Source organism: Bactrocera neohumeralis, chromosome 2 (genome assembly GCF_024586455.1).
Source record: "Bactrocera neohumeralis isolate Rockhampton chromosome 2, APGP_CSIRO_Bneo_wtdbg2-racon-allhic-juicebox.fasta_v2, whole genome shotgun sequence".
Classification (NCBI taxonomy): Eukaryota; Metazoa; Arthropoda; class Insecta; order Diptera; family Tephritidae; genus Bactrocera; species Bactrocera neohumeralis.
The window spans coordinates 58,875,924-58,889,543 of NC_065919.1; the positions used below are offsets into that span (position 1 = coordinate 58,875,924).

General features: G+C 35.8%; 5 protein-coding genes across 5 annotated transcripts; 3 read left to right on the plus strand and 2 right to left on the minus strand.

Moving 5' to 3' along the window:
• Positions 1-25: 25 nt before the first annotated feature.
• LOC126754429 (protein MEMO1) lies at positions 26-3,049 on the plus strand. The gene is made up of 7 exons (XM_050466383.1): positions 26-243; positions 1,704-1,785; positions 1,846-1,914; positions 1,978-2,090; positions 2,164-2,275; positions 2,346-2,565; positions 2,624-3,049. Exons 1-7 carry the CDS (start codon positions 192-194, stop codon positions 2,864-2,866), a joined length of 891 nt encoding a protein of 296 aa, XP_050322340.1. The 5' UTR covers positions 26-191; the 3' UTR covers positions 2,867-3,049.
• Positions 240-1,697, minus strand: LOC126754438 (uncharacterized). The gene is made up of 2 exons (XM_050466396.1): positions 1,364-1,697; positions 240-1,300 (listed from the first exon to the last, which is right to left on the minus strand). The coding sequence occupies exons 1-2, from the start codon at positions 1,438-1,440 to the stop codon at positions 619-621; spliced, it is 759 nt and encodes a 252-aa protein (XP_050322353.1). The 5' UTR covers positions 1,441-1,697; the 3' UTR covers positions 240-618.
• A 107-nt stretch (positions 3,050-3,156) lies between the features above and the next one.
• Positions 3,157-6,628, minus strand: LOC126754421 (traB domain-containing protein). Its single transcript, XM_050466373.1, has 6 exons — positions 6,449-6,628; positions 5,927-6,213; positions 5,071-5,804; positions 4,888-5,007; positions 4,343-4,817; positions 3,157-4,282 (listed from the first exon to the last, which is right to left on the minus strand). The coding sequence occupies exons 2-6, from the start codon at positions 6,093-6,095 to the stop codon at positions 4,089-4,091; spliced, it is 1,692 nt and encodes a 563-aa protein (XP_050322330.1). The 5' UTR covers positions 6,096-6,213; positions 6,449-6,628; the 3' UTR covers positions 3,157-4,088.
• Positions 6,629-7,059: 431 nt separating this feature from the next.
• LOC126754565 (uncharacterized) lies at positions 7,060-8,051 on the plus strand. Its single transcript, XM_050466661.1, has one exon. The coding sequence runs from the start codon at positions 7,156-7,158 to the stop codon at positions 7,972-7,974; it is 819 nt and encodes a 272-aa protein (XP_050322618.1). The 5' UTR covers positions 7,060-7,155; the 3' UTR covers positions 7,975-8,051.
• A 68-nt stretch (positions 8,052-8,119) lies between these two features.
• On the plus strand, positions 8,120-13,089 carry LOC126754557 (structural maintenance of chromosomes protein 1A). Its single transcript, XM_050466647.1, has 15 exons — positions 8,120-8,435; positions 8,500-8,720; positions 8,784-8,932; positions 9,001-9,169; positions 9,261-10,154; positions 10,226-10,354; positions 10,411-10,493; positions 10,563-10,935; positions 11,016-11,129; positions 11,193-11,448; positions 11,512-11,816; positions 11,902-12,014; positions 12,089-12,592; positions 12,644-12,821; positions 12,879-13,089. The coding sequence occupies exons 1-15, from the start codon at positions 8,273-8,275 to the stop codon at positions 12,939-12,941; spliced, it is 3,714 nt and encodes a 1,237-aa protein (XP_050322604.1). The 5' UTR covers positions 8,120-8,272; the 3' UTR covers positions 12,942-13,089.
• Positions 13,090-13,620: the final 531 nt, after the last annotated feature.

Genomic DNA, 13,620 nt, shown 5'->3' on the forward strand with positions numbered 1-13,620 from the left:
AATGCAATCGGTTGTTCCTTTTGTCAAAGACAACGAAAATAAATTGTTATTAGGTTTTCACATCTGACTGTGCAGTACATACTGAGGAATTCTTTTAAAGCACTTAACTATCTGTCAACTATTATTTAAATAAATAAAGTGATATACGTAAATATATAGTAAAAGAAATTTAAGAAAGTGTGCTGGTAAAAATGTCTACAGTCAGAAAAGCAACCCATTCTGGAAGCTGGTACACAAACTTAGGTAAACATTGAGCAAATATTTTTTATTGTCGTATGCTATCATGGTATCAGTAAAATTATCAGTTTTATAGATACATGTCTAATTGCTAAGAAGATGAGTCAGCTTCATCTTGATTATTCGGAAACATACATAAATATGACAAAAGTTCTTTTAACGTGTATCTGATAAGTTAAACAATGCATGGGGCATGTGAAAGTATTCCAGCAAAGTATGTACATACATTTACATACATATATAAAAGTCAGAGTGCAAACATATTTCTTCAATCTATGTATGTGGTACTTCTTCAAACCTTAAAAAAATAATCGGTTTAGATCAACTAGAATTTTTGAACTAAACATATACCAAAATATTTGGAAGCAAGCCAGATCTAAACTAGGTAATTTGTTGATATTCTGTGAGGTTTCGGCTCTGTCCTGAATGTGTAGATTTCATTATGTTATAAATATGATCTATACGTGTATATGAGGCTTCTGTAGCATTGGAAAGGCGTTTTGTCATTTCACTAATGGAATTACGTTGACGCTTTAGTTGCTCTAAACCATGTTGTAACTGCGAGCAAGTTTGGAAAAATTCACTCAATTCCGGTATATTTCCGAATTCGCCAGGATGATTTTGGAATTTTTCACCCATTTCAGCTGTCAAACTATTTAGTGAATTATTATTGTAATGTTTTTCTAATATATCCTTCATTTCTTCGTTTAACTTTGCTGTACGATCTTGTTTACTAAGATTCATATCTTTAATGCGATTTTTGAGTGAACTAAAATTGATAGCTTGGAATCGTTCGCCCATAGTCTGAAAAAGCTCGTAACTTTGTTGTAAATCGTAACGCATCTTTTGTAGGTCGGTGTCAATAATTGCACTTTGAGATTCATTGGAAGGTAGCTGCAAAATTTTGCTAGAAAGCATAGTTGACAAATGTTCCACCGGAGTTGGTGTCTTCGTGATGATATCACCATCATCCGCAGCCTCCGCGGACTTCTGTAGCTGTGAATGTGTGCCATCATTGCCATCCAATTTTATAGCCTTTTTAGAATCATCTGGTTGTGAAGCACTAAAATGAAATTAAAACAATGTTTTTCTACAAACGCGTCTTAGGGGTTATCAATAATTTTACCTATTTTCATTAATAATTGAATTCAGTTCCTTCCGTATGATATCGTAAAGTGCATTGGAATTATCGCCCTCTGTCATTTTCTCTTTTTGTATTTAGTAGTTTTATATGTTGTTTATTTTTTCTCCATAAATTTTATGCTAAATATAAATATAAGTATATTTTTTAATTTTATTTTCAAAGATAGAATAAGGTACATATAAACAAACGCGTTGCTAAGCAAAGTAAACATTGATTCTCTGGTTACTTTTCACAAAAAAAAACTATGCTTGTGTATAACAGTTATTTTTAACCAAGAGTAGTAAACAACATACAAAATTTTTCAAATGTTTGACTTTTACAGGATCTGAGCTGTCACGTCAGCTGGATCGCTGGCTGGGTGCTGCAGAACTTTCTCATGGACCAGCTCGTGCAATTATTGCGCCGTATGTAAAAAATTTACTATACATACAAATATGTTTAATAAATATTGACTCTCTTTGCAGGCATGCAGGTTATACCTACTGTGGTGCGTGTGGTGCCTTCGCCTATCGACAAGTCAGTCCCGCCGTTGTGTAAGTTTGCTTAACTTTAATGACGAAAACAGTGATTAATAGGTTTCATTACTAATTGCTTAGGAAACGAATTTTCATATTAGGTCCATCACATCATGTACGCCTGCGCGGCTGCGCGTTGTCCACTGCTAAGGTGTATAAAACTCCACTTTATGATCTCACGATTGATACTCAAAGTAAGTGCCAAGTCCATATTTCGGTGCGTAGTTTTTGGTGAAAAGTTTCTAATATTTTTTTACCCATACATAGTCAATGCAGAATTGGAAAAGACTGGTCACTTTTCGTGGATGGACATGAAAACAGATGAAGATGAACATAGCATTGAAATGCATTTGCCATATATAGCGAAAGTAATGGAGGAGTAAGTTTATTAGACACTTTTTTCTTGTTTATTCAAATAAAAGCAATAATATTTTACATTAAAATTTCAGTTTTAAAGATCAGTTCACGATCGTGCCAATTTTAGTCGGTTCTTTGAACCCTGATCAGGAAGCTTTATATGGTGATCTCTTAGCAAACTATTTTACGGATCCACAAAACCTCTTCGTGATATCATCGGACTTTTGTCATTGGGGACATCGCTTCAATTACACATATTACGATCGGTCGTGTGGTCAAATTCACTCATCCATTGAGAAACTTGACAAGGATGTAAGTAAATAGGACAAAGGCAGTGGATTATTTATAATGAGTAATTTTCTCTTTACAGGGTATGGCCATCATCGAAACCTTAAATCCGGGTGCTTTCACTGAGTATCTACGGAAATACAACAATACAATTTGTGGCCGTCATCCGATCGGTGTGATGTTGAACTCTGTAAAAGCGTTACAAAATCAAGGGTACAGTAATATGAGCTTTAAATTTCTCAAGTATGCCCAGAGCAGTCAGTGCAAAGATATGAACGATTCCAGTGTTAGCTATGCATCTGGCTCATTGGTGTTTGAAGCTTAGTATATTCAGCAAGATACAAATTTTGCTTTAATTTGCAAGTACCGACCGACATACGTACCCAAATATCTGGCAGAATACTTCTACTTTAAATGATTTCATGTATTTTTTTCTAAAAAGCTTATAATAATTAAATTTCACCAAACTATATTTCAATAAATGTAGACAAGTGTAGCTTATAACAAACGTGTTTCACTTTTCAACAACTATTTTATATATTGCACGAAAAATATCAACACACACTATCTGGATAAAACAGTTAAAAAAAGTAAATAAAGAGATCGCTTTAGTAATATTTTATGACATAAATATATATGTGCTTTTGCATTGGTTTGTATTTATGACAGTTTTACATTACAGAATACAGACAAGCGTACATCTATGCTTATACAACATTTTAAAACTACAAAAAATATATACATATGTATATAGTATATGTTATATTTTAGGGTCCACATTGATTTTAAAATGTGATCTTAATAGCTTTCGACATGTTTGGAATATTCTACGATCATACATTTTACTACTGGGAATGTTGGGCTGATAGACGCAATGTTTTGTAAATCCGGGCAGGCTGGCTTTGACGTAACTATCAGTTTACCTGGGGCACATCTAAAACTTATTGATCTGCGAACGCATTTAGTAATCTACAATTAACCAGTATTTTTGTTTTTCAAAATTTTTTTCCTAGTTTCTACACTTATTTTATGTATTTTAATTTTGATAGTTTCAATCACACATTTTTTTAAGATTTCTGTACAACATATGTATATTCTTTTGAACGAATGTTTTACTATTTTTAGTGCGGCTCAATAACGATTATGCGGCCTTTGAAAACCTTTAATTTTTTATTATCCTTTACTGCATTGTGCAATTTAATTAAATTAAATGAAAATACAATATTTGTATGGAACTGTTTGCATGCTTCGTATGTAACACATACATAGGTATTGAGAACGATCACACAGCTGAAAATTCGCCGTATCTTATATAAATATCTTATTTTAACTAAAATTCTTTCTTTCTGATCATTCGCAACTCATGCGCACATTTATGTGGAGATCACACAATGTTGTGCTTTTAAATTAGTTTTGATGCGGTTACAGCATTTATGTACATAGGTATATATATATATATATATATGTATATGTGTAAATATATCTACGTTTTAAAAGTAAATCGATAATGATTTTCACACAGCAGTTATCATCGCTTTGAAAAGCAATTAAAATAAACGTTTTAGGCATGGCTTTAAAATCCTATACCCTTGATACAGTACGAGACTGCAAAGAGAAGCTTGGAATGAATACCAAGCAAGGCGTGTACTTAAACGACCAGGTGGTATTTTCATGATCTCTGGTATGCACGATGGATCCACTTTTCCCCATTTTTCCGCAATGCCATTAGCATGCCCAATACCTAGCGGTAGAATGAAATTATTAAGTTACTTATATTAGCTTAGAATATAGATGCACTCACCTACAACACCAACGACGCGCACTGGTCGGGGTATACCAGAGCCATCGGTTGGCATTTGTGGTAAAGCTGCCAGCTGCAATGAATGGCAAAGAAATATATCACGCTCCTTCACAAATACTTCCGAGAACTCTGGAAATTCTCCAGCCATCTCTTGCATCAGCTTTTCGAGCAAATCGCGTTGTTTACATTCCTCCACTTCTTCGATACTTATGGTGTCGGTGGATGTGAGGCGCCATACCAGCTTCATTGTCTGCCACAAAGTGAGAGCACGCAACGCCCGATGTAAGGTGATGCGTATAGGTCGGTCGCCAAGATGTAGCATACAACCGGGAATTCTGTGTATTTCTTCGAATGCTCGCCGAAATTCGCCGCCCGGCGCCATGCCCAAATCCTTGGCGATTTGTGCACTCATTTGCAATAACAAGATGAAGAAAACGCCGTTAATGTAACCGTGTGTCTGTATAATGCTGCGAATCTGTTTCGTTCGTTAAAGATTTGTGCTTTTTTATTTTTGGATTATATTTAATAAGATAATGCTAAATTACCTTAGCAAAATTGAAGTTTTTAGCTTCCTCTAACAGTGTTTTTTCGTCAAGTTTCAAGATATGTACACGTGACGGACATAGTTCAACCATCACCACATCTGGACGGACATTGCGTATAACCTAAAGTATGTATATAAAGTTTATGGTTGTTAACGTATCTATGTCGTTACTGCTTCTACTTACATAAGAGACATCATCCTGCGACTCCTCACTGAAGTGAGCTGTGCCCACCAAATAAACTCTGCTACCGAATGGTGTGTCCAACACTGTCACAGTCGACGGCAAATTTTCTTCGAACTCTTCTATGGTGTCGTATAATTTTATTTCACGCTTGGTTGCGGGATGTGTTTCTTCTGGCACCGCATCATCAATGTCATTTGTATCACCACTAGCTGCTTTGGATTCAGCAGCAAATGCCTCAGCTACATCTACATTTAGTGTTTGTTTACTGGATTGAATGAGTGTTTCGGCTTTTTTACGACGATTCTCCGAAGATGCTGTAGCAGCATTATCGGCAGTTTTTAAAGGAGAAATCTTTTGTTTCGCCCCACCAACAGTTTTAGATAAATTTTTCTGCTGATCCCTGTCATCATTAGATTCGATTAGGAAAAAGGAATTTTCAGCTTCCTGCTCTTTAATTGAATTATCACTAATTTCTATAATTGACAAATCTGGATTATCCGTTTTAAATATTGTCTTATTTGCTAGTTGGGATTTTGGATCAACTTCTTCTTGTGATGCATTTGTCTCGGTGCTCTCCGACTGTATTAACAGCATACTGGCGCTAATGTTTTTATTCAAATCACGAGTGGCAGTAGAGCTGCAAGATCCGGTGGTTGTGTTGTATCGATGTGAATCGCCGCCGTTTAATGTTGCATCGGTGGATACATTGAAAAGTGAATTGTCATTGGCACTTCCTTAAATAGAAATCATATAGCGATATTGTTCATAAGTTATTTATAAATATGCAAAGCATGGAGAGGTTGGCCTAATGTTGAAAATTAATAAATAATTATAAATATTAAAATTTAATAGATACCGTCAAAAGATGTATAAGCGGTGAGATTCTCCAAGGCGCTCTCATATATGCTACTGCCACCTAGTGACGTGTCATTGAGTTGCCCTTTGTTTTTATTTCTAGCGCTTGATGGTGGTGTTTCGGAGTCTGCCCGAGACATGTCACGATTGGAAGATGATGATAAGTTCATGTTTTGGAAGAATAGGTTACGTAAACAAATTCGGTTTTCGGAGGATATCTATGTTTTTTACTATATTTTTTGTTTAGCAATAACTGCAGTCTTACAACTATATTTTTACCATCAAAAACTGCAAGAAAGAAGGGAATATTCTTTTAAACATAAAAAGTAAAGATTTTAATATGAATGTATGTATGATATATTGATAAAACAAATATTTTTTTCTTAATTGATCTAGGGTGTTTAATTAAACCAAATAATAGCAATTAGGAAAGTCAGAAATTTTTGAATATATTTTGTATTACTAAGAATTTTTTCGTTTTTTTCACTACCTGGTGATGAAATATCTGTATGTATTTACTTACAATAATTCTGAACGTTTTGGCTTGTGCATAAAGCTTTGCAGTTGTGTGTACACTATTAACAAAATATAAATTATAATGCAAAATTTTTCAAAAAACCAAAAATTAATTGAAAATTTCTTTCTCGTCTTTGTACTCGTTTCTGATGCTTTGGAGATTTCTTCAATTTGTTATTACGTCGTTTGCGCTTCATCAACACGTACACAATTTTTTGACATTTGTTGACTTTAGGTATGATTGCCAAATTTCGGGTTCCGTCAAACTATAATATTTATACGTATATTTTAATAACACTAGAAAATTTGATGATATAAATTAAATTTTATCTTCCATTATAAGATGTATGAGTTTTGATACAATTTTTATTATGAGCACCACAGACATTTTTTGACAATATATATTTCTTAACACAATTTATTTCAGTTTATATACATATTGGTTATTTCAACAAAAAACAAATAATAGATCACAAATAATCGTATTAATTGTAATTCAAATGTTTGACGAGATGAATATGTTTTATTATAATAAGCACGTTTTATTTGCAATTATAAACTATTGTGAATAGTTTCTTTACAACACCTGTTTTTGACATATTTCTACCAAAGCGAATATACAAAAACATTATACACGTGAAATTGTTTTGGTGAAGTGGTAAATTAGTTTTATATTAAAGTATTTTATCAAATCGTAGTTAATAGTCTATTGAAATGGAAACTATAAGTCTTAAACAGCGTTTCCTTGAGGATAATTTGCAGTACAAAGAAATAAAAGCAAGCGCTGAAATAACCACAATCGGTCAATTTCAAGACATCGATGAAATTGAAGATGAGATTTGGGTCCTACAATGTCCGAAAGGATATAATATAGAAGAAAATTTGCAAAATCAAAAGTTGAAGCTCCCTGGTCGTACCAATTTTAATTCAGCAGAAGCTGTAGCAGTAGAATATGCTGAACCGGAGACACGTGCCTTTGGCTACTGCAATCGCAAAGGCCGTTATTCCCTGCGACTGTTACCAGTAATGGGAAGTATTTTGCTTCGCGATCGTTTAAAAGCGTCTGAAGCGGTGACATTAGAAAATGCTGAAGCTTTATGCCCACCGCAAAGTCGCGTTCCATTCCCTGACATGATTAAGGTTCGTCATCCATTGCATGGCCACCAATTCGACAAAAGCTTACGAATAAACAAATCCATAGCAGAACGTTTAAAAAAGGCGGATGAGATATCGGCGAAATTAACGTATGAGGCGGCTTTAAATAGGGCAAGTGTGAAATCTCAAAATAGCAAGTTGTCCATTCAGAAGCAAAAATCGAAACCCATTTCTGCCGTAAATGAAATTAACTTAACTGATGACGATGACGTTGAATTTATCGGTGAAGTAAAGCCAAAGAAAAAGGAAAATAAACGAAAGCGGAACGATAGCACAATAGTAGAAGGACAATCGACAGCGGTGATTCCAAAGAAGAAGAAAAAAGCAAATAAGGGTGAAGAAGTCGCAAAAGAATTACAATGGCTTCAAAATATATAGATTATACTTTACTTTTATTAAAATAAATTCTTTTGTTAAAATAAAAAGCTTTGTTTACATATTCTATATATAACAGTTACACTGTTTTTTTATGGCGGCATTAATATGAGCTGTTCACAATAGGCGGAATATCCGAATAAATGTCAATGCTAAAGAGAATAAGGGAAAGTGTAAAACAGCGCGTCTTTTTCCTTCGTGCTACAAAAATATTTAATTGTTTGTAATTAATTTCAATTTTTTCTTTATATCATATTTAAAATAAATAAGTAGTTAGAAAATTTCTAAGAACAAATCAGAGATGACCGAAGAAGAAGTGGCAGCAGAGGCTTCCACCTCCGCGCCAAAAGATGATGTATATTTTCTGCAGTTTATTGAAATGGAAAATTTTAAGTCGTATCGCGGACATGTAATTGTTGGACCACTTAAGAAGTTCACTGCAGTTATCGGCCCTAATGGCTCAGGTGAAGTAATACTGTAATATTCTTAAAGAATTTCACTAAAAAGTAAATGTACATGTACATATAGGAAAATCGAATTTCATGGACGCAATCAGTTTTGTTATGGGTGAAAAGACTTCCAGTTTACGTGTGAAGCGCCTCAATGACCTAATTCATGGTTCATCTATTGGTAAGCCAGTCTCGCGTAGTTGCTATGTAACTGCTAAATTTCTCATCAACGATGAGAAGCAAATGGACTTTCAGCGTGCCGTTATTGGCGGATCATCCGAATATCGTATCAACGGAGAGGTACAGAGACATTTCGTTCCTAAAACTTAGGCACCATGAAATAATGTTTTATAATTTTGTTAGAATGTGTCGAGCAGTGTTTATTTGTGTACATTGGAGAAAATGGGAATAAATGTTAAAGCAAAAAACTTTTTGGTATTCCAAGGCGCTGTCGAAAATATTGCAATGAAAACACCAAAAGAGCGTACAGCATTATTTGAGGAGATAAGCGGGTATTGTATTTACAAATTTACAAGACTTTGCAAGATAAATAATATTGTTATTTTCATGCGTATTGTAGATCTGGTTTGCTTAAGGAAGATTACAATCGTTTAAAGCAAGAAATGAATTTGGCAGAAGAAGAAACACAATTTACATATCAAAAAAAGAAGGGTATGGCAGCTGAGCGCAAAGAAGCAAAACATGAAAAAATGGAAGCAGAACGTTATGCCAGATTAAAAAATGAATATGTGAGTTAAACAGTTACCCAAGATATATAACAAAACTTATTTGTTTTCTTAATTTTTTTTTTATTTTGCAATTTCTTTATTTAATTTTCAGAATGAGAAACAAGTAGAGTATCAACTATTTCGTCTGTTTCACGTTGAAAACGACATAAAAAAACTTAATCATGATTTGGAATCAAAACAACAGGACGTTAAAGCCGTTGAAGTGCGCAAAGAGCAAGCCGATGAGGTTTTACGGGAGAAGAAGAAAGATGCGGGCAAATTCTCACGTGATTTGGCCAAAATCGAGCAAGAGATACGTGAATTTGAAACGCAAATGAATAAAAAACGCCCGTTGTACATTAAAGCAAAGGAGAAGGTGGCACATTGTCAGAAAAAGTTGGCGTCGCTGCAGAAAACGCTTGAAACTGCGCGAGAGGCGGATAATGCACATCAACAAGACATTCGCAAATTGGAAAAACAGTTAGCGGATGTGGAAGCATTAAAAAAACGTTATGAGGATGATCTCGAAAATGAGTCTCAACGTCGTGGAAAAAGCGTAACAATGGAGGAGGGCTTGGTGCAAGAGTACGATCGTCTCAAACAGCAAGCGGAAGCCACAGCTACACAATATCGTTCGCAATTAGATTCAGTGAATCGTGAACAAAAATCCGATCAAGATATGTTGGATGGTGAAGCCAATCGTAAAGCATCGGTGGAGGAGTCCTTAAAAAAGTTGACATTACAACGCGAAGAAGCAGTGAAACGACGAGACAAGCTAATGGATCATATAAAGTCATCACAGGCGGCATTAGAGGAACAAAATCGTATTAAAGATGAACTGCGACGTGATGTGGGTTGTTCCAAAGAAAAGATAGCTGAAAAGCAACGGGAACTAGAAAACGTGCGCGACCAGCTCGGCGATGCAAAGAGTGACAAGCACGAAGATGCGCATCGCAAAAAGAAGCAGCAAGTTGTTGAGCTGTTCAAGAAGCAAGTGCCGGGTGTGGTGAGTTAGTAGATGCACATATAACTCCCATAATACATTCTAGTTGTATAATTTTTTTATATATGCTTTAGTATGATCGCATGATAAACATGTGTCAGCCAACACATAAACGCTACAATGTCGCGGTTACAAAAGTGTTGGGCAAATATATGGAAGCCATTATTGTTGATACCGAAAAGACCGCAAGACACTGCATTCAGGTGCGTTTGACTTGAATATTTTATCCCGTCAGTTAATAATTTCTTTTGGTGCATAGATATTAAAAGAGGAAATGCTGGAAGTGGAAACATTTCTACCGTTAGATTACTTACAAGTGAAGCCTCTCAAAGAACGTTTGCGGTATATAATACATTTAATATTTTTTTTTTTTTTTTACAACATTCTAATATGCTTCTCCTCTTTCTATAGAAACATTACTGAACCGCGCAATGTCAAACTTGTTTTCGATGTACTCAAATTCGAACCACCTGAAATAGAGCGTGCTGTCCTCTTCGCTACGAATAATGCATTGGTGTGCGAGACACCCGAGGATGCTATGAAAGTGGCTTATGAAATTGATCGTACACGTTATGATGCGCTCGCCTTGGACGGTACCTTCTACCAGAAGTCTGGTATTTTGTCTGGTGGTAGTCACGATTTGGCGCGCAAAGCTAAACGTTGGGATGAGAAACATATGGCACAATTGAAAATGGAAAAAGACAAACTGAACGAGGAGTTAAAAGAGCTGGTGAAGAAATCGCGTAAACAAAGTGAACTGGCTACCGTAGAGTCGCAAATCAAGGTATGAAAATTATGAATTTTAAGTAACTAATATATACTATATATATACATACATATGTATGTACAAATTTAAAATAAAAGGGTTTGGAAAATCGACTAAAGTACAGTATGGTGGATTTGGAATCATCGAAAAAGTCGATACAACAATTCGATAATCAACTCAAGATGGTGCAAAGTCAACTGGATGAATTTGGCGTAAGATTTTCCTAAACGTCTCACATTAAAATTTCTCGCCAATAAAATTTCCGCATATTTCAGCCAAAAATCAGCGAGATTGAACGGCGTATGACGAAGCGCGAAGAACATATTCAAGAGATTAAAGAGAATATGAATAATGTTGAGGACAAGGTGTTTGCTTCGTTCTGCAAACGTTTGGGCGTGAAGAATATACGTCAGTATGAAGAGCGCGAACTTGTTATGCAGCAAGAGCGTGCACGAAAACGCGCTGAATTCGAACAGCAAATCGATGCTATCAATACACAATTAGATTTTGAGAAGCAAAAGGACACCAAAAGTAAGTAGAGCCTCTATGCATGCCACTGCAGGGCAAAATAATAATTTTTCGAAATCGTTGCAGGGAATTTGGAACGTTGGGAGCGTGGTGTGCAAGACGAAGAAGATGCGTTGGAGGGCTTAAAGGCGGCAGAAAAACGTTATCTCAAGGAAATCGACGAGGATAAAGATAAAATGGAGAAGCTGAAGCAGGGAAAACAAGCCAAAAAGCAAGCAGCTGACGACATGGAAGAAGATATCTCCAAAGCCAGGCGCGATGTTTCCAATTTGGCAAAGGAAATACACAATTTAGGCAGCCAGATTTCAGCGATCGAGGCAAAAATCGAAACGAAGAAGAACGAGCGTCACAATATTTTGATGCAGGCGAAGGTTTGTAAAATGCTTAATTGACATTCACGCTTGAATTGTGTTATACATACATACTATATATTTGTGTGTTATTTTTTCTCTGCAGATGGATTGCATAGCTATACCGTTGCTCAAGGGTTCGCTCGACGATGCCGTGCGTCAAGGCGACTCTGAAACAAATACTACTTCAACTTCACTTATTTTAGAACGTGAAAATCAGTAAATATTCACACGATTAGTTCCATTTATTTCACTATGAGACACCTAATTACTATATTTTTTTACATTTACAGAATCGAAGTCGATTACAGCAGTCTACCGCGTGAAATTTGCAAGCTGAAAGATGATTCCTCCTTCAAAAAAATGAACGACACACTACAAAAGGATCTACAATCAAAATTGGATATACTTGAGCGCATACAAACACCGAATATGAAAGCCATGCAGAAGTTGTCACTCGTCACCGAAAAAATACAATCGACCAATGAGGAATTCGAAAATGCACGCCGCAAAGCGAAAAAGGCAAAATCGGCCTTTGAAAAGGTGAAGAATGAGCGTTCCGAGAAATTCATCCAATGCTGCAATCACATATCCGATGCTATTGATGGTATTTACAAAAGTTTAGCGCGCAATGAAGCGGCACAGGCGTATCTCGGTCCGGATAATCCGGAAGAACCGTATTTGGATGGCATCAATTATAATTGTGTTGCGCCGGGTAAACGTTTCCAGCCGATGAGCAATTTGAGCGGTGGCGAAAAGACCATTGCTGCCCTTGCTTTGCTCTTCTCGATACACAGGTATTATGTTTTTGTTATAATTGTGTTATCTCTACAACGTATCGTTGATAGCTACCAACCGGCACCGTTCTTTGTGCTGGACGAAATCGATGCAGCGCTGGATAACACCAATATTGGCAAAGTGGCATCCTATATACGCGATCACACAAATAATTTACAGACAATTGTCATTTCGTTGAAGGAGGAGTTCTATGGACACGCCGACGCCTTGGTGGGCATAACACCAGCGGTAGGCCTTTAAAGTAATATTTAAACTTTTCTTATTTATGCTTCCTTCGTTATTTAGGAGGGCGATTGTTTGATTTCTAACGTTTACCTGTTTGATTTGAGCGTCTTCGATGATAAGTAACGATTTCGAGTTTTTTTTATTAACCAAATTAATTTACAGAAAACCATTATGCTTTACACATATTTCTTTTTCACCATATACATATATATGTACTGTTAATAACCAAACGAACACATTCATAGGGAATAAAAGTAATAAGTAAAAAGTGCGAGAATTGTTTTAATTTACAAACTGAATATACGAGAGCGTTTCGGAGTATACTTAGCCTACAAAAGTAAAATAATAATTTGGGAAAAATTGCGGTCTACTGCTTAAAATAGGCTCCTTTTCGATGGATACACTTGAACCAGAGTTACTCCGTCTAAAAACTACGTGTAGCGGACGCGTTCGGCATCCATTCAGTAATTATGAGGTATGCTGCCGAGTTGACGATACTTACACGAATAAAAAATTGTGGCCGTTCCGGTTATATAGACCGAACTGTCGTAAAATGGAGACCACTGTTGTGGCCATAATCCAAAATTCGACTAAAATTTTTTCTGTTGAGTGAATTTTTCCAGTTTGAAACAAAGAAAAGTCGCAAGGGGCAAAATCTAAAGAATACGCCAGATCGTAGTCTAATTCGATCAATTTAGGTGCGACTACGGGGGTGTTGGTCGCCGGACTGTTGTCGTGGGGAAGAACGCTTTTTCTTCATCAAATAAGGTCGTTCTTTTTTTCAACACAGCGATGAATCCGA